This window comes from Haematobia irritans, chromosome 2, assembly GCF_050003625.1.
Source record: "Haematobia irritans isolate KBUSLIRL chromosome 2, ASM5000362v1, whole genome shotgun sequence".
NCBI lineage: Eukaryota > Metazoa > Arthropoda > Insecta > Diptera > Muscidae > Haematobia > Haematobia irritans.
Window position 1 is genome coordinate 3,419,235 of NC_134398.1, and position 20,330 is coordinate 3,439,564.

At 32.7% G+C, this 20,330-nt stretch overlaps 2 protein-coding genes across 3 annotated transcripts in view; both read left to right on the forward strand.

Moving 5' to 3' along the window:
• The window catches only part of TTLL3B (Tubulin tyrosine ligase-like 3B), a 50,112-nt gene extending 39,077 nt beyond the window's left edge, over positions 1 to 11,035 (forward strand). The window contains exon 5 of one of the 2 annotated variants that reach the window (XR_012718647.1): positions 10,902 to 11,035. The gene's annotated coding sequence lies outside the window, so the exon portion shown is untranslated. The remainder of the gene's footprint in view (positions 1 to 10,901) is intronic. The other variant, XM_075293136.1, reaches the window with a different exon arrangement.
• Positions 1 to 12,906, forward strand: part of meng (serine/threonine-protein kinase meng-po) — a 33,964-nt gene extending 21,058 nt beyond the window's left edge. Inside the window, exon 2 of the mRNA XM_075293138.1 lies at positions 10,902 to 12,906. Within this exon, the coding sequence (XP_075149253.1) occupies positions 10,902 to 12,262 (1,361 nt within the window). The 3' untranslated portion in view covers positions 12,263 to 12,906. The remainder of the gene's footprint in view (positions 1 to 10,901) is intronic.
• The last annotated feature ends 7,424 nt before the right edge of the window (positions 12,907 to 20,330 follow it).

A 20,330-nucleotide genomic window follows, 5' to 3' on the forward strand; every position in this document is an offset into this window, starting at 1 on the left:
GGAACATCCAAGGTAGTTTCTTGTATAGCTAATTTATTCACTTTACAGTTCGCTGGTATGTTCTTTTGGCGAGGATCACATATTAAGTGAATGTTGGAATGCTCAGCCATTGATACCGAGGATTTCATTTCAAGTTGACTGTTTAGTCTGTTATATCTCTGTCAATGTTCACTTTCCTAATTGATGATATTTTAGGCAGAAATACTTTACAGTGATTAGGTAATCATTGTACGACGTTAAATTCCAGGTCTTTATAGCAAAATTCTAAAGTAAGTGTCTTATGGGTAGGACCGAGTTGAAGCTTTTATACCATATGCATATCGGACAATATATACGGCAGGTACTCCTATATCTAAATCATAAATGGAATGGATGGATCATTTACACGTTTAGGGGTATCATCACGGAATACTATGTTGATCGATACTTTGACGTTGAACATTACTGGCCACGCGTTTATCATTTATTTTTATTTCCTAGTCGAATTTCCAAATGCTCCTCGTGTGTTCCTAGTCATTGTTATTCTTTAACCATTCCTATTGATTCTATGATTCATAGGTTAATGTAAACATTGGCATGGCACAGAATAATATCATAATTATTGGTTGAGGTTTTGTTAGGATTGCGTTTTACTTGCCTTAGTTAGTTTTTGCTGGGTTTGCATTCGGCAGTACATTTAAAATTTATTTTCCAAAAATTATTATTTTAAAATTAATGAAGTGTTAGAAATGCCACAGATAAACAGTGGTTGAGATTTTTAAAAATAAACAGCGTTTAACTACTCGTGGGTGTGTTTTTGTCTTAAAATAAATTCAAAGATTTTGAAGCATCCTCAAACACAAAAGAAATATTCTTGTACAAGGGTGGGTACTTGAGGAACTTGAATTTTTATGGCATTTTGATTGAATTGTTTTGTAAATATTTTTGAAAGAATGGGTAAGATGATCCTTGCAGTGAATATTAAAATATACCATACCGCCTAACGTAGATTTATTAATTTTCCAAAATGAATTTCTCATGTGATTCTATTACCAAAACGAATTGAAACCCCGCAGAGTGATTATTCATCTCTTAGAGAAAATAATCTTATTCTTATGAATTGCCTTGACTTAGATTTTTAAAAATTACTTTCATACCCTGGGCATGTATCGTGAGATTTATATTTTAGTGAATGGATATGAAATTTTTCATAAAATAAAAAAAAAAATACATATATAAACTTATATGAATGCATTGTGGAGTTTATCAATATTTTTGGGAATGAGGGTGAACAAGATGAGGCAGTTCTTTGCAGATAGTCTCTATGCCTCATATTACGGTGGGAATATTTTTAAGTAAAAGTCCTTTCACAATCTTCTCACGAAAATATTTATAATAAACTTAGCCTTGATTTCCCTTCAATAACTTTAACAAAAGAATTGTTTTTATGGCCAAAAATTTGGTATCGCATTAATTTTTTGTGTGTATTTTCATCTTAACCTTCCCATCCTATTGTGAGTGCTTGAAATATTCTAACCTTTCTAAAGCCCTTTATGCAAGTGATGTGTGTGAATTCTCTCAGAAATTAACAAAGCTCTCACAATTGAATGACATTCTATGAGAATAATCAAGTCAATCATCCTTGTTATAAGAGGCCTTAACGATGTTGAGAGTATGATATAGAGGAAGAGAGAGAGAGAGAGAGAGAGTTAACATTAGTTTATTACATTGCATTTCATATACACACCCACTAATCTGTGAGGTATTTGTATTAAAAGAAAAAAAAACATCGTACTTGTTACTTGTGATAAAAAGAATTCTTGAACATCTGTATATATATGTGAAGGGACAAGTATCGTGACACTTACACGCAGAGAAGAAACATGATTGTCACAATCATATTCGAAGAGCAAAATAATATGATAGGAGCTATTTTTGCGGCGACTATGTAACATTTTAACCTGCAACCATGTTGGCTCAGTGAACATGGTTCTAAGAAAAATGTAATTGTCCTCATCTAAAATGTTATTATATTGATAAAAAGAATTTTGTTTGAATGAAAAGACAATGGTCACGATTTAAAATGTTATGGTATTCATTAAAAATGTTTTTCTCTTAGTTAAAAGAACATGGTCACAACCTAAAATGTTTTGATCTTTATGAAAAAACTTTTTTCATCGTCGAAAAAAGGACGCCACTTGAGAAAAGAAAACACAAAATTAACTTTATTTGTTTGTTTTTATTTATTTATAAACTAATTCATTGTTTATTTGTATTTATAATGTCGTGCAAGCAACCATCACATATTTTTACACACTCTATTTTGCTTCAATTTCAACAATAAGTAATCATTCCATATTTACTTCGTGCCCACCAAATTTAAAAATGCAGGCATCATGTAACTGCAAATAAAAATAAATTATACCATATAGCAAAATGCAGAACAAAAACAGGTACATTTTTTCAATTACACTTTCCTTTTTTGTGTTCACATAAAACCACGTGCCACTTCTGAATAAATAAATTAACACAAAACCCAGTAAATCCGTATTCTCCGTCCATTTCAAGAAACAATCAACACACGACTGACGCGCAAAATGAAAATCGTGTGTACCTGCTCAATGTTTTTATAAAATTCTTTTCGCTGCAAACAAGTTAAAAAATTAAATGGTCACGAAAAAAATGTAAATGGTCTTTATGGCCATGTAATGGTTCTAGACATGTCTATAGTTAACCTATAAAAATACTTTTTTCCCTGTAAAAAAGTAAAAAAATTGAATGGTCAGGTACATGATTTTCCCCACCATTTAATGGTCTCAAATTCTATCATTTAAATGATAGAACATGTTTGCGGTATTTGAGAACCATTCAAATGCTTATTGCCACCATACATTTTTCTCCGCTCGAAAACTATTTTTACAAAGACAAAATACATGGTTTTCGCGGCAATTACATGCTGTAGATAAGCATAAAATGGATGCGGCAACCATGTCCAAACATGGTTTTTCTGTGCGTGTATATAATGATTTGTTTATGAAAATCAAAAAGTGAAACCATAGTTGTTTTCTCCACAAAAAACTATTAAAAATATAACTAACAATTGTTATACTCGTAAACGAGGGTATTATGTAGCGTTGTCAATTTGGGGTTTTTCCTGCTAGATCTGTTTTTTTTGTCTTTTAGCGGAAAAATGTATTTCATAAACTTTTTAGCGGTTTAGCCTTTTTTTATTTTCGACATGTTTGTCTATTGAAGCATTTACAAACCCGCCATGACTTTTGGTACAAAATATGTTTAGCGTTTTTGTAGATTTTTGGCGAAAATCTAGTGGTTTTTGATTAAACATTTCTGCCGACGCTGGTTACATTTGTAGAAATCCTGGGATACATATTTGTCACAAATCAGTTTTCTTTGTTTTAGTTTCCCAACATCAGCACTAAATAAATGGACATATGATTCGGTTAGTAGACAAATATACAGTCTAGGACCAAATTTTCTGGAAGGTAATTTTTCATGTAGATCCACATTATTATAATTTTATCACAAAGTAGCGTTGGGTGATTGTTATGATCTAATACCACTTGGGTAGTGGGTATTTTTCTAAATATATTTTTGCAATAGGATTTTCTGATATTTATGATATATAACATTTGTTTCGTTAATTTGTTCAACCGAATTGTGATTGCTGTTCAAAAGATGTAATATATTTTTATGAGAAAATCCTATTAGTGATCATTTGTTTATTTACCAAAGAAAAATTATGGTACCATCTACAATGTCCATAGTATATTATACGAGATCCAAATCAATCGTTTTGCTATTCACTACATCGACAATATGTTGATTGCTTTTTTTGTGTGACAGGTTGGCTGATTAGTCCCCGGTCTAACAAAGAAAAACACATTTTTTTTGTCAAAATTCGTTTTTATTATTCAACATAGTTCCCTTCAATAGCGATACAACGATTATAACGACCTTCCAATTTTTTGATACCATTTTGGTAGTACTCAGTTTCTGCGATCACCTCTTCATTGAGTAAAAAATTTTCCCTGCGAGCATCCTTTTGAGGTCTGAGAACAAGAAAAAGTCGCTGGGGGCCAGATCTGGAGAATACGGTGGGTGGGGAAGCAATTTGAAGCCCAATTCATGAATTTTTGCCATCGTTCTCAATGACTTGTGGCACGGCCCGTTGTCTTGGTGGAACAACACTTTTTCTTCTTCATAATAACGCCATATAATAGTCACTGTTGATGGTTTTTCCCTTCTCAAGATAATCGATAAAAATTATTCCATGCGCATCCCAAAAAACAGAGGCCATTACTTTGCCAGCACACTTTTGAGTCTTTCCACGCTTCGGAGACGGTTCACCGGTCGCTGTCCACTCAGCCGGCTGTCGATTGGACTCAGGAGTGTTATGATGGAGCCATGTTTCATCCATTGTCACATATCGACGGAAAAACTCGGGTGTATTAAGAGTTAACAGCTGCAAACACCGCTCAGAATCATCAACACGTTGTTGTTTTTGGTCAAATGTGAGCTCGCGCGGCACCCATTTTGCACAGAGCTTCCGCATATCCAAATATTGATGAATGATATGACCAACACATTCCTTTGATATCTTTAAGGTCTCTGCTATCTCGATCAACTTCATTTTACGGTCATTCAAAATCATTTTGTGGATTTTTTTTGATGTTTTTTTCGGTAACCACCTTTTTCGGGCATCCACTGCGTTCACCGTCCTCCGTGCTCATTTCACCATGCTTGAATTTTGCATACCAATCAATTATTGTTGATATCCCTGGGGCAGAGTCCGGAAACTCATTATCAAGCCAAGTTTTTGCTTCCACCGTATTTTTCCCCTTCAGAAAACTGTATTTTATCAAAACACGAAATTCCTTTTTTTCCATTTTTTTCACAATAACAAAAGTTGCTTCACAAAAGACGCTCTATCTCACAAACTAATTGACTTACAGACGTCAAATTTTGACACGAATCATTTGAAGGTTGGTACTATATAATTTTTAATACTAGCGACGCCATCTACACTGAAAAAAATATTGTAGTGAGGTCAAAGATTTCATGTCTTTAAAATACGACTACAAATTTTGCTTAGCATAGAAGACGCATTTCTCTAAAATAAAGTTATTTCCTTTGTCTAAAAGTCGATAAACTTTTCAATGAAGTCGTATTGTCCTTATAATTAAGTGATTTGACTTAAAAATGGGTATCTTAACCTGAAAGAAAAATTTTATAAGCTAAGGTCAACTTGACTTTAATAATTCAGAAACGTTCTTTAAATTTAATGAAATTGTCTTTAAATTTGTTGTCTTTTTGCATCTTGACTACAAAGCAAAAAATCGTTCAAATAAAGGACATGTTTTTCAAAACTTTATTTTAAAGAAGTTTTTACTTCAAACATAGCATAATTTCTACTGGAAGTCGAGTCCTAATTTGGAAAATAAAGTTGCCGTTAACTCGTTTTTGAAGGACATTGATATCATATGAAGAAAAAAAGTTGAGAAAGCGAAAAATTAAAATTTGCTTCCTAGAAGCAAGCACACAAAACCTAAATTTAAAAGAGAATTGTGTCTTAAAAGTATCCTTACTTGTATTCTCCGCTTCTTTGGCTCGGAATCAATACCAAATTTTTTAAAGTAAAGACAAAATCTTTGGAACCGAGTATGCTTTTTTTTTTCAGTGTATGTGTCAGACCGGGGACTTATCAGCCAACCTGTTACTGAATGCTGGTGACATTTCTGAGTGTTTCAAAGCTTCTCTAAGTGAAACACCGTTCGGACTCGGCTATAAAAAGGAGGTCCCTTGTCATTGAGTTTAACATGGAATCGGACAGCACTCAGTGATAAGAGAAAAGTTCATCACAATGGACTGATACATCGGGCTGCCACCTAACCTGACCTAACCTATGTAGTTAACTCCTCTAGGTTGTGTTGGCTGGATTGAGTTGCATCTTTTTTGATTTCTTTGATCTTTGAACAGCACCATGGCAGCTTCATTAGATTAATAGAGTGTTTAGAAAATACCAATATACTTTGTCAACAAAAACCTTCCAAAATTCCTAATTACTTGTAGAAATCGAAAAGACACTCTTTTTTTGCTGGGGTATCCTATCTGGTCAACCATATTTCAGTTGTATTTGTCCTATGGAAAACAATTTTCATTTATTCCCCCTCAACATTTGGAATATAAAATTAATTTCTTAAATGTATCGTAAAATTGCTACGTATATGCGGGTTGGGGGAAATAAAAGAGGTAATTTTGATCACTTTTTTATTTGTATTTGATTTTTTTTTTGCACATTTTCATTCTGTTCGTCTGGCCATCTCACCAGTAATGGCTATTAGCCATTGACGTCAGCAATGCCCCCAAAGTCGCTTAATTTAAAATAGAAAAGATACAACGTGCCACAGATCTGACACAGCGAACGCAAAGATGCATGCTGTAAAAGGACAGGGTGGAGGACGGCCAATTCTCAGCAGAGAGGTTATTATTGAGGGGAGAGAGATGAGGTTATGGAGGTTGTATTGCTTTAATATGATGAAGAATAATTTTCACAATTGCATTTCTTTTGTTCTGTTTGTAAATTCAAAGAGGCTCTTGCCATATAAAAATTTGGGGGAGGGGGAATGTTTAATAAATTTTAATAATTGAAAGGTAATTTTTTATGAAGCATATTATTATGATTTTAATAAGATTGAAGAATATTTATGCTATTACTGATGTATTTAACCACTTTTGGCAAATTTTTCTGTAATTTGTTAGAACCTTGTATAGACCGCATTTTCACGAAACACAGTTAGGGCCAGGTTAGCTAAGTAATTTTAAAACTATAGTTGGGATATGTCTGTCATCCCGGAAAAGGAAAATTAAATTCAAAATGGGTGGTATTAAAGACAACAAATAAAACATTTAATTAAAAATGGATCAATTTGTTCATTGGCAAATGGGGTGGCGTATGAGTACTATTCATATGCTAAGGTAAACAAAACATGCATAGGGGTGCGTATTAGAGGTGTGCACGTGAGTAATAGTTTACTCACGCTCACGCACACTCACGACTGAAAAATCATACTCACGCACACTCACGCACGATATTTTTTGGTAGGACTCACGCTCACGCACACTCACGAAAAGAAAATTTGTACTCACGCACATTCACGCAAGAAAACGTCGTGACTTACGAAAAATACCGTGACTCACGAAAAATATCGTGACTCACGAATAATTTTATGATTAATTTACCTTACCGAAGTGTCTGAAAACATGAGCATTATTAAAATCGAGAGTGTTATTAAACTCTTAACATCCCAGGTGTCACTAAAATTGTAATTGAATTTAACTCTTAAGCGTTTTATGTTGGTGAGCAGGAATATTTTCGAGAGTGTAATTCGTTACTCACGCACACTCACGAAGATATTATTTTCGTGACTCACGCTCACGCACAACATTTTGGTTTGTTAATCACGCTCACGCACACTCACGCTGTTGTCATGAGCGTGACTCACGACTCACGCACGAATCACGAAAATTTTCGTGAATCACGACAATTTCGTGTCACGTGCACACCTCTAGTGCGTATGATTATTTTGAATTTTTGATAGTCAATAACACTAAATTGTAATTTTATAAAATTAATTTTAATAATTTCTTATGCTAAATTGCATTTTGCTCAAATTAGGTATCACAATGGACTGCATAGTCTAAGTGAGTCTGATACATCGGGCTGCCACCTAACCTAACCATAATTTATAAAAACGAAAACCTGGAAAAAGTTATTTAAACAGTGCCAAAATATATGAATATTGAATTATTTTTATTTGCCGTAGTTTGTGGCACTATATGCATATCAAATTGACTTGTGCAAAGAATTTTAAAAATGTTTCAAAATTGTTTGAATATTCCGAGGTATTTTCTCTTTAACATAGATCCCCAATCCTCTCGTATATATCGAAATTTAGTTTTATCCTCTGACATCATTTGATTTAATCTTTAAATCGGTCACACATAAAAGCAACAAATTGACAATACAAGAATAAAACTGATTGTCATAGAAGCCAATTGACAGAAATATATAGATATAGGAAATATACAATCCTATAAAAACATACTCGTATATTATTTAGTGTCTTGCTTTTTTATTAATATTCCCAATTCCAAGAAGTCCCTTATTTCCTCGATATACGTCTATCAGTGTATGGTATATGGGGTAGGATTTCTGAAGGTAGCGCTACATGCCCCCAGCAGAGTAGTATAGTGGTTATAACGTTTGTGTTTTCAAGCCAAACGTGTATACCCGTAGACATATGGCAATTTTTTTTTGTTTCATGGTCAGTTCAAAAAAACACCAAGACGGTCGGAATAATAACCAGCAAATATACAGAGGCCGGTGTCTCGTTCCCTCTTCATACCCCACCGTTTATTATTGACCATGTCTGTCCATTTGTATGTGGGTGTTTGTTCAACGCATTGACGCACAGTCAGACATTATGGCGTCTTTTGTTATCTTTTCAGTTTTCATCGAAAATAACACTTTTGGATGAAAACTGGCCACTTTTTTTAAATTTCCTTCCTTCATTAGTGTTTATTGCCACCACATTAATAATATAGAGATGTGATGTGACCATTCGATGATGCGGTATGATGAGTTGAGGTGTGTTCTTTTGATTTTTGTTTGAGAGCCCATCCCTAACCCCTTTTGCAGTTGCTCATAAAAAGTTTCAATTGGTTGTGCTTTTTATGCTTATTTGTGGCATTTTCCATAAATCATTGACTTTTTTTAATTGTACAGCGCTCGCTTTTTGGCTAATAAATGATTTTTTTTATTTCTTTGGAAAGGGTAAACAAAAAGTCATCTTTTTTGTTAGAAAATGTCGAATAAAGTCTACTGCAATTTATTAAAAAAAACCGATTTGTTATCATATGTGGGTCGCTTTAGTCGCAGTAATATTTTGTCATATATATTTTTTTTAAATAATAGATCGCCATATTTGCGGCAAATTAAATTCAAAAGGGGTGGTACAAAAAATAACATTTAATTAAAAATGGATTAATTTTTTTATGGTGTATTAGAATCATTCAACGCAAATTAAATTCAAAATGGGTGATATTAAATAAAAACAAACAATATTTAATTAAAAATGGATTAATTTTTTACGGTGTTTTAGAAGCATTCAACAAAAACATCTTCTTTTTGTTAAAAAATATCGCATGATAGCCAATTGAAAAAGTCTACAACAATTTATTTAAAACCTCTATTTGTTGTGATATTTGTTCCGCTTTAGTCGCAGTAATATTTAGCCATTTTTTTATGAATAATAGGTAAGGTTAAAGTGGCAGCCCGATTAAGATTCAGGCTCACTTAGACTATTCAGTTCATTGTGATATTTTATGAATAATACATCGCAAGTTTTCTCTCAAAATAAATTCAAAATTTCTAGTTTTAAAAACGACAACATTTCATTAAAAATTGATTAATTTGTTCATTGGAAAATAGGGTGGCGTATGAGTATCATTCATACGCTAAGGTGAACCAAACATATGTAGCCACGGGTACGTATGATTATTTGCAATTCGCAAAATAGACAATAACAAAAAGCAGCAATTGTATAAAATCACATTTAATATTTTGTTAAGCGAAATGTTTTTTTTGTTTCAAATCAGGATGATTTATAAAAATAATTTTTATAAAAAATAATAATTTATAAAAAAAAACCTAGAAAAGTCATTTAGACAATGCCTGAATATACGAATTTTGAATTCTTTTCAATTGTCATGCATAAAAAATTAATAATCGTGTGCGAATTCTGGGAAGCATCTGCATATCTTAAATGTTGCCATAATTCATAAATAGGGAATATTGAAAATGTTTCAAAATATTCAATATATATTCCAAGAAGATCGATTAAAATGTAATATTTATTTAGAGAACAACAAAATTTTTCTTTTATGTTGTTACAATTATTTATAAAGATTTTTTCAAAAATCCCAAATTTTATTTTAATTCAAGAAAGTCATTTGAAAAGTCATCATTATTTATATAAATGGTAAATTTTGCTAAAATAGCTAACAACGCCAACACTTTCTTTGGAAACTATTCATTATCTGCTTTTGTTTTATATTTTCCAATATATACATGTTAACGCTAGCGCGACTAGCTAGATTAATTTCTAGTATATTCCACTTTTTAAGTAACATTTGTGAAAAAAATGACACATCACGAAGATTGATGCTTAATATATACGCACTTCCAACTGAACATTTTACCCTATCCCCACCTGGTGATAGGATAAGATGTTCTGGGAATAGAGAGTTGGATAATGTCATACGTCAGCAGAAACATTCATATATCCCCTGAAACAATCAAACAGAATTTATGGCAGTTTTTTCAGTAGCGACCATATTTTTTTATGATGAAAATTTCTTTTTAATATTTTGGCTGGCCATCTCCTAATGATCATGGTGGAAAATTTTTTTGAAATGGAAGAACAGGTTTTAAAGACGCCGATGAGCACTACATAATTTCGGTTAAACACAAATGAAGACACCGAATGAAATCATTAATAATAATTTAATAATTTTATTTAATAAAATTCAAAGATATCCCTAATACAGCTAATTCATCATATATCTTTTCAAACAACCGATTTATGGTATGAATTGAAGGATTTGTTTTAAATTGCCATCATAGATTATTTAACGCGCCGATAAACTTCCAAGGTAATCGGCATATGCCCATTTCATCCTGAATAAATTATTCAAAATTAATTAATAAAATATATAATTGTATGTTCCATTGTATTTTACGTAGAAAACATATAAATATAGTTTTAATTTACTTTTGGACAACAAATTTCACTAATTACCCTTCCTTGCTATTTTCTCTCTCTCTCTCTCTCTCATTTTAGAGAAACGCTCATTTTCATTCCGTTTGAGAAGATCACGACCTGGTGATGGCGGCAGTACTAATTCACGTAACAGCAACAACAATAGCAGCACCTGTACCAATAACAATCGCTGCAATTCACCATTGACTCCAACCAGTACTAGCATGAAGCTAGAGGTTCCAAATTCAAATGCTAGTGTAAGTCGTCGTAGCAGCATCTATCGTAAACCCGACAAGGATGACAGTGGACTTATACATATTATCCGTGACATTGATTTGCCCTTGATGACTTTCAATGACCAGTACAATGTTGAAAAGGTTTTGGCTGAGGGATGTTTTGCCAAAATATTGCTTACCCTACACCGACCCACCCAGACAAAAGTGGTGTTAAAAGCGGTCCATGCCGAGTTGACCACCATTCAGGAATTCCAAAAGGAGTTCCATTTCAATTATGAACTCTCCCATCAGCGTAACATACTCAGTGCCTATAATGTAGCCTTCCAAACCAAGGACTATTATGTCTTTGCCATGGAACATGCTCCCTATGGGGACTTGGCTTCGAATCTCAGTCCAAATGGTTTACATGAGAATGCTGCCAAAACGATAAGTGAACAGTTGAGCTCCGCCTTGGGGTTTATGCACTCCAAGAATTTAGTCCATCGTGACTTAAAATTGGAAAATGTTTTGGTCTTTACACCAGATTTTACCCGGGTGAAGCTGTGTGATTTTGGAGCCACTACCAAAAAGGGGACATTGGTACATAAGGTAAAACACACATGGACCAGTTTTGTGCCACCCGAGATATTGGAGATAGTGAAGAATGAGAGATTCCATTGTCTGCCCTGTAGTGATTCGTGGCAGTTTGGAATACTTTTGTATCACATACTGACCGGCAATCCCCCATGGAATGCGGCCAATTGGGCAAAGGATCCCAATTACAGTAGCTTCATGAAATACGAACAGAGAAAGACAACTAAAATTCCCGACAATTTCCGTAGATTCTCTCCACGTCTTATGAGATGCTTCCGCAAATATTTGTCCCACGATCCCGAAGACCGTTGTAAGGTTACAGAGGTCACCAAGTACATGAAAGATCGTTGGGTGGAATGCCGTTTGGCCAATTCGAAATCAGCCACACTGATCTCTCCCAATCCAGATCAAGATTCCTGTATTTATCTCAATCAAAAGGGTGAGGGTAGGAAATCTCAAGAGGATGACAATAAATCTCGCTTGCGTCGCATGTTGTCCACTTATGGTCTGGACCATACCCCCGTCGATCAGAATGCTATTCGCAATCGGGTCCTAGAATGGTTGGCTACCTGTGATGATAATTTCGATAGGGAAATCGAAAGTTTAGTGGTAATGGATGTGGCGCCACAGTGAACTCTCGGCTATGGTGTAAGCTACCAAAATGCGAGAGAGAGAGAAAACGAGAGACTCCAATTAAAAATAAAAACAAAACAAATCCCATTTCCTGGAGAAAAGGGAAACTTGGCCCTGACACAAAGGTCAATTATGACATTATACGGATGAGGTATAACAAACATTTTCTAAGTGTGTGTGATTGTGTGGGTTTGGAAAACTGTTATACTACACAAAGACGGTTATTTTCAAAAATTTCTGTTAAACGAATTTACGGTCCAAAGAAGACAAAATAGCTGGCAAGCATTTTCTGAAGCGATCCAAAAGGCAATTTTATTGCAACGAAAGCTAAAACAAAAAAAGAAAAGTATGATGATAAATATGGATACGAGGAAGGGATATCCGTAAAAGTCAAACAAAATTACTAGTATAGTATCAATTATCAGTATAAGTTTTATACTATTACCTATACATATTATAAAATTGTTATTATTATTATTATTATTAATATATTAAATGCATATAGCATAACTATCTACCTGAGTATAGACAAAATTGTACTAGTCTCCAAAATTTGTAATTTACCTTAGGATAATTAAACGATATTGAAAAGATCTGGCTCTTACAAATTAATAAAAAAATATATATTTATGAATAAATTACAATATTTTATAGTTTCTTTTTTTTTAAATTTAATTAAAAGGTGACTAAACTCAACTTGAAGTGATCGAATAAGGTAATATTGAGTGCCTTGAATTTACATAAAGTATTATGAGATTCTGAAGCTTGGAATACCGAGCTAGTAAGAACGATCGAATCGGCTTAATCTCATACATCCATTATTGAAAAAAAAAAATATATATATATATATATATATATATATATATATATATATATATATATATATATATATATATATATATATATATATATATATATATATATATATATATATATATATATATATATATATATATATATATATATATATATATATATATATATATATATATATATATATATATATATATATATATATATATATATATATATATATATATATATATATATATAACTGGATTAGAAAGATTAAAATCTAAAAACTGATTTGCTTTTAATAAAAGCCACATTTAAATTCAAGATTAGCCTACTCGTCAAGAATTACAGTGAACCCTCTCAAACTTGGACACTCTTAAAACCGGATACCTCCCAAACATGGACAGTAGTCTGGGGACGTTTGCTATATTATAATACATTAAAATTAACCTCTCATATCTGGTCACCTCTCAAAAGTGGACAAAATTGGGGCAACCGTGGGTATCCACCTTTAAGAGGTTTCACTGTAACACACTGTACTGGGTATGTACAAAAAGGAATTTAGTATAGCTCCTATGGTATAACTCCTACCAAGTTTTAGAGCTAATTGAATATCACATTCTTAATTCATCCATATTATTTTTCAGCTGATGAAGGAATTTAATCGGGACATTGGTCTATATTAGGGATATATGGAACTAGTCCAAATTTCCGTCCAATAGAATCAAAAATAGGTATAAACATTCCAGAAAAATTAAGTGCATTGTACGAACCTCAATGTTTCAGAAGTAAAATAGTGAGGCAAGCCTATATGGATTAATAGGAACCCTATTCAGTATTGCTTTGATGACTCCCAAAAAAAAAAATAGATTATCAAAGAGAAAAATCGGGAAATCAGTGTACTAGGGTCGCTCATGGAAGAAGTGTTTGGACATATTTTTTTTTTTCAATTCAATGCATAATCAGCCTTGTGTACGTTTTACTATTCCAATAGAAATTACGAATTCGGCTCTTGAAAACAGTGGACATTACCTTTCCAGACGATGGGTCAGTATTTGCCTTCTTCTGAGTATGTTCACCGGGTGTTTTGCTTGTTCGTAGAACTCATATGTATATAAACATATCCCTATTTCGTCGAGCGCCATCTGAAGATTCAGAAAGTTCCAAGGATTGTACTTAAGGATTGTACTGGGGATCGGTTTATATGGGGGCTATATATACTTATGGACCGATGTGGACCAATTTTTGCATGGTTGTTAGAGACCATATACGAATAACATGTACCAAATTTCAACCGGATCGAATGAATTTTGCTCCTCTAAGAGGCTCCGCAAACCAAATCGGGGGATCGGTTTATATGGGGGCTATATATACTTATGGACCGATGTGGACCAATTTTTGCATGGTTGTTATAGACCATATACTAACACCATGTACCAAATTTCAGCTGGATCGGATGAAAATTGCTTCTCTTAGAGCAATCGCAAGCTAAATTTTGGGGTCCGTTTATATGGGGGCTATACGCAAAAGTGGAGCGATATGGACCAATTTTTGCATAGTTTTTAGTGACCATATACTAACACCATGTACCAAATTTCAAGCCGGATCGGATGAAATTTGCTTCTCTTAGAGCAATCGCAAGCCAAATTTGGGGGTCCGTTTATATGGGGGCTATACGTAAAAGTGGACCGATATGGCCCATTTGCAATACCATCCGACCTACATCAATAACCACTACTTGTGCCAAGTTTTAAGTCGATAGCTTGTTTCGTTCGGAAGTTGGCGTGATTTCAACAGACGGACGGACGGACGGACATGCTCAGATCGACTCAGAATTTACCACGACCCAGAATATATACTTTATGGGGTCTTAGAGCAATATTTCGATGTGTCACAAACGGAATGACAAAGTTAATATACCCCCATCCTATGGTGGAGGGTATAAAAAATTAATTGATACAATTAATTGATAATTAAATTTTGTTTCAATTAAAAAATTTCTTGAATCAATTAAAGTGTTAATTGAATATTTTTTTTTGTAAATTCAACTAAAATTTTAATTGGAAAAATGTTGGAGATATTTTTTCTGTGCCTGAACGGCGTTTAGCATTGCAATAAAACAACTTAGAAGAGCTGTGAAATAAGGCTAAATAATAAAGGCACAGTACTGAGAGGATAATACACCGCTGAAGAACTGTTTGGTGGTTGGTCGAAACTGGGATTGGATCCATTACCCTTTGTATGCAAAGCGGATATGCTGATCATTGCATCACGATGGCTCCCATTCCCAGATCCTGATAATAAGTCACATTTTTTGAGGCTAGACTCAATGAAAGCGATCCATAACTTAACTTATATTATATCAGTTTATCCGTATGAAATGTCTTTGCTTGTAGAAAATCTTACTGTGTGATCAAACGCTAAGAATTGTCAGCGATAAGTAAAAAATCGATAAACATGTAATCAATGACATTAATAAGATGCAGTATCGATTATATTGTCGAACGCAAATTATGGTGTGGCCAACATATGCGATATGTCCCGAAAAGTTTAACGTGGGCACTATCATACGAGTAAACGGATAGCATGAACGGCGCCTTGTACATGCACAAAACCGCAGGGATTGGTAAATACGTTAAATTTGGGAGCTTAGGAATTATGAATTATTTCTTGTTGATGGGAAATTCTTGCCATATGTAAGATCATGCGTCTTAGGCATTCCAGATCTTTCGCCATTTGAGTGCCCCCATAGCGTGAATTTTGTTGAATCCGAGTCTTCATTTGTTAAATCATTTCGGGTGTTGCTGCACTTTGTATTGACATTTGCAACGCTACAAGTATCATTATAACGATTTATGGTGCAATACAAAAAAACTTTGTATTCACTTTGATGTGCTGCTGCTTTTTAATCACATTATTACGCTTCAGGTCCATAGTACAAAAATTTGAAACAAATTAATACTTCTAAATGTCGAAAATAGCAGACATATGAGATCAAATACGGATATAGGTCCCACATATTATCCTTATTTTCTAAACGATTTTCTTAATTTAATCTGAAATATTTATATTGATTTTAGTCAATTGCTGATATTTTTAGATAGTAATTGTATATAGCATTCAAATACATGTTTTTATTTAGATTTCAATAATATTTTCCAAAATAGAAAAAGGTAATTTATTTATATATGTTGTGGAAAATATACAAAGTTTTATTAGCGCTCTTATTTATATAAAATGTGTATACCGAACATATTGTATTTTTGGCCAAAGAGTCGTGTGTGAGATATTTAAAGGATTTTTTTGTGAAATTATTTAAAATTTTATATAAAATTTCACATACAATTGATGGCTATAATAAATAATATTTTTTTGCAATCTAAATATTTCTATTGGTTTTAATGAATCCTACAAATGCTGGATACGTGAGGGAATATACTTTTTTGAAAAGGTAATCACAATTTACTTAGCTAGCTGATGATGTTTACTTAGCTGTTTGGTTGGCTTTTTGCCTGGTTGCGGAATTGTTTAGTTGTATATATTAATATAAAAAGCAATGGCGGCAGAATTATCCGCTTCAGAATTACTCGTATTAACATCAACGATTTAAAATCATGAAACAAATTAGTCCATATGTTTTCTCTTTTTCACAAATCAATAAAAATACAAAACGATCCCATGTTCACTGATGCAATAATTAAATAGCTATATATCCATTTGTTCGATATGGTAAAATGCTGGTACATGGACAAAAATTAATGAAATGTTTAGTACAAAAATCCATTGTTTATAAATTGAGTTTATAATATGGTTTTCATTGGCAATGGCATTTAAATTTAATTTTCCTCAGAATTTTATATTTACATGCTGTAATGTCCTCTAATATGTCGACAGTTTTTTTAGGGAGAGAGAGAGGAAGGAAATAGTGATATACCCATAAGAACTGTCCAGAGAATTCATTTAATAACTTATTGAATCGAATGGAGTATGTCTGTCGATCTGTTTGGTCAGATTTTAAAGAATAACCCGAATCATTATACCCTGCGCCACACTGTGGAACAGGGTATTATAAGTTAGTGCATATGTTTGCAACACCCAGAAGGAGACGAGATAGACACAAGGTGTCTTTAGCAAAAATGCTCAGGGTGGGCTCCTGAGTCGATATAGCGATGTCCGTCTGTCCGTGAACACATTTTTGTAATCAAAGTCTAGGTCGCAGTTCTAGTCCAATCGACTTAAAATTTGACACAAGTATGTGTTTTGGCTCAGAATAGAACCCTATTGATTTTGGAAGAAATCGGTTCAGATTTAGATATAGCTCCCATATATATATTTCGCCCGATATGGACTTATATGGCCCCAGAAGCCAGAGTTTTACCCTAATTTGCTTAAAATTTTGCACAAGAAGAACAATTAGTGCTATTGTCAAGTGTGCCAAATTTTATGGAAATCGGTTCAGATCTAGATATAGCTTCCATATATATCTATCGCCCGATATGGACTAATACGGTCCCCAGAAGCCATAGTTTTACCCCAATTTGGTTGAAATTTTGCACTAGGAGTACAATTAGTAGTGTAGTCAAGTGTGCCAAATTTGGTTGAAATCGGTTCAGATTTAGATATATCTCCCATATATAGCTTTCGCCCGATTTACACTCATATGACCACAACGGCCAATTTTTAACTCCGATTTAGTTGAAATTTAGCACAGGGAGTAGAATTAGCATTGTAGCTATGCGTGCCAAATTTGGTTGAAATCGGTTCAGATTTAGATATAGCTCCCATATATATGTTTTTCCGATTTCGACAAAAATGGTCAAAATACCAAAATTTTCCTTGTAAAATCGCCACTGCTTAGTCGAAAAGTTGTAAAAATGACTCTAATTTTCCTAAACTTGTAATACGTATATATCGAGCGATAAATCATAAATAAACTTTTGCGAAGTTTCCTTAAAATTGCTTCAGATTTAAATGTTTCCCATATTTTTTACTAACATTGTGTTCCACCCTTGTGCATTAGCCGACTTAAATTTTGAGTCTATAGATTTTGTAGAAGTCTATCAAATTCTGTCCAGATCGAGTGATATTTAAATGTGTTGGGGGCCTTTATATATAGCCCCCAACACATTTGACGGATGTGATATGGTATCGAAAATTTAGATCTACAAAGTGGTGCAGGGTATAATATAGTCGGCCCCGCCCGACTTTAAACTTTCCTTACTTGTTTTTTAAATGCGGTTTTAAAATGAGCATAGAACAACACTTTTTTTAATTTCTCGACTAGGTATTAAAAAAAAAAACTGTTTTCAGTTTGTACGAAATTTCACTCCCATTTTTCGTTTTTTTTTGTATTTTGCCCAAAACCGCTTAACTGGTTAAAACCGAAAATATTAAAATAAAATGTTGCCATATTAAGCTGAGTACTATGTTCAGTTTTCAAGCTGAAAACCAGCTTGTTTTAACGGTTACTTTTTTAAATTAATTAAATTATAAATATAAAATGGTTCACTATCAATTCTTTAGATCTTTTCCATTCATTATTTCACAAAACTTTATAAAATATTATCGTCTTCATATAGATTTTTGTACTTTTAATTTAGTGTTTTGGTGAAAGATACGAACATAGTACTCACCTTTATGGATAAAAAAGATTCATGACCTTGGAAGTGTGGAATTTCGTCTTTCTAAATTATTTGATTTAAAAAGTAACCGCCGAAACAAGGTGGTTTTTTATCGGGAAAATAAAAGAAATAGTTTTTGTCTATTTCACATAAAAAAAATTGCTATTTCTCACCTGTGTAAATTTTTGAATAAGTTGCTTTCTTCATTTTGTTTAGTACGTTATGCTGTTAAAACTATTTTTTTTTATTATTTTAATACCGAAAATGCGATTTTTCATAGGATATTTTAATTTTATACACTGTGTGTTTTCTTTTCTGAGGAACGAATTTCATTTGTCTTAAATTTCGTTCCGAGGAAAGGACTTTTTCTTTAGGTTTATGAGAAAAATATTAAATCCATAACGTTTTGTATAATATTTAGCGTTTTTTTTTCTAACCATGAATTTCTTTTTCAGTGTATGAGTTCTCTTTTAATCAAATCAAATGATTTAATGACAGGCTATCATTAGAACAAATGAAATTTCAACCGAAATGTAAACAGGCATTTATATACATTAATCATGCACCTTAGTTAGAATAAATGAGGCACAAGTCATCTCACGTCATAATAAGTATACGAACTGACAAATGATCATCATGATGCTAATTGCCTACAATAATGATCATTATAGTGATCATCGTAATTAGAATTATAAAAATGATTTTTTTTATTTTTCTAATTTTTTAAGCGCCATTACACCAAGCGATCGCAATATGTGTATGTGAATTTATTTTTCAATGTCATTTCTATTTTAGCAAAGAGAAAATGCCATATTCTTCTAGTAAACAATGAAGGATGTTGAAATTAAAATTTTTAGATTTTTTCTTTTTTTATATTTTTAGCGAACAAATGGAACAGTTGCAAAATGTCAACATTTTATTAAAATAATTATATTTCGCATCAAAATAATTCAATTTGATATATGCCATATTTATGAAACTACCAAATTTTAATATTTTACTACACCGAAAAAAGTCACTCCGCTATTCGGAATCGCAAATCGTCAAATTTTCGTAATATAATAAAACAGATTTTCTGTTAAATAACGAAACGTTATATTAATGAAAATATATCCTTGCTCAAAGTTTTGTGTATCATTATACATTTGATCAGATCAAGATATTAAATAAAGTTTGTACCTTTGGTTACCATCGAACAATCCCAATATCTTGCTTATTTAATTTATTCAAGAAATTCATTATTTTTATTACTAGAAAATTTGTTTAAATTAAACATTAGATGTGGCATTTCATTATTTTTGGTAAGCGCCACGTGTTTGTGGTCTTCGTAAATGTTTATATTTTCGGATAAAGATTAAAAATATCTTTTCATACAAAAAAAAAAAAAAAACAAACAAAAAAAAAAACAATATTATGACGTTGTGAATAAAAGGCGTTGGAGGAAAAAAAGCCAACAATGAAATGAATACGAAATTTTGTAGGGATGCCATTATTAGATGGTTGGGAAAACTAAAAAATCTCCAATATAAAATGAAATGGGGAAAATAAAAAAAAAAATATTTATATATATATACTCAGAAACACATACACGCTCACAAAAAATCGCTTCTGTAACATATACTCCCAAACATATTTTGCTTCAAGCATATACA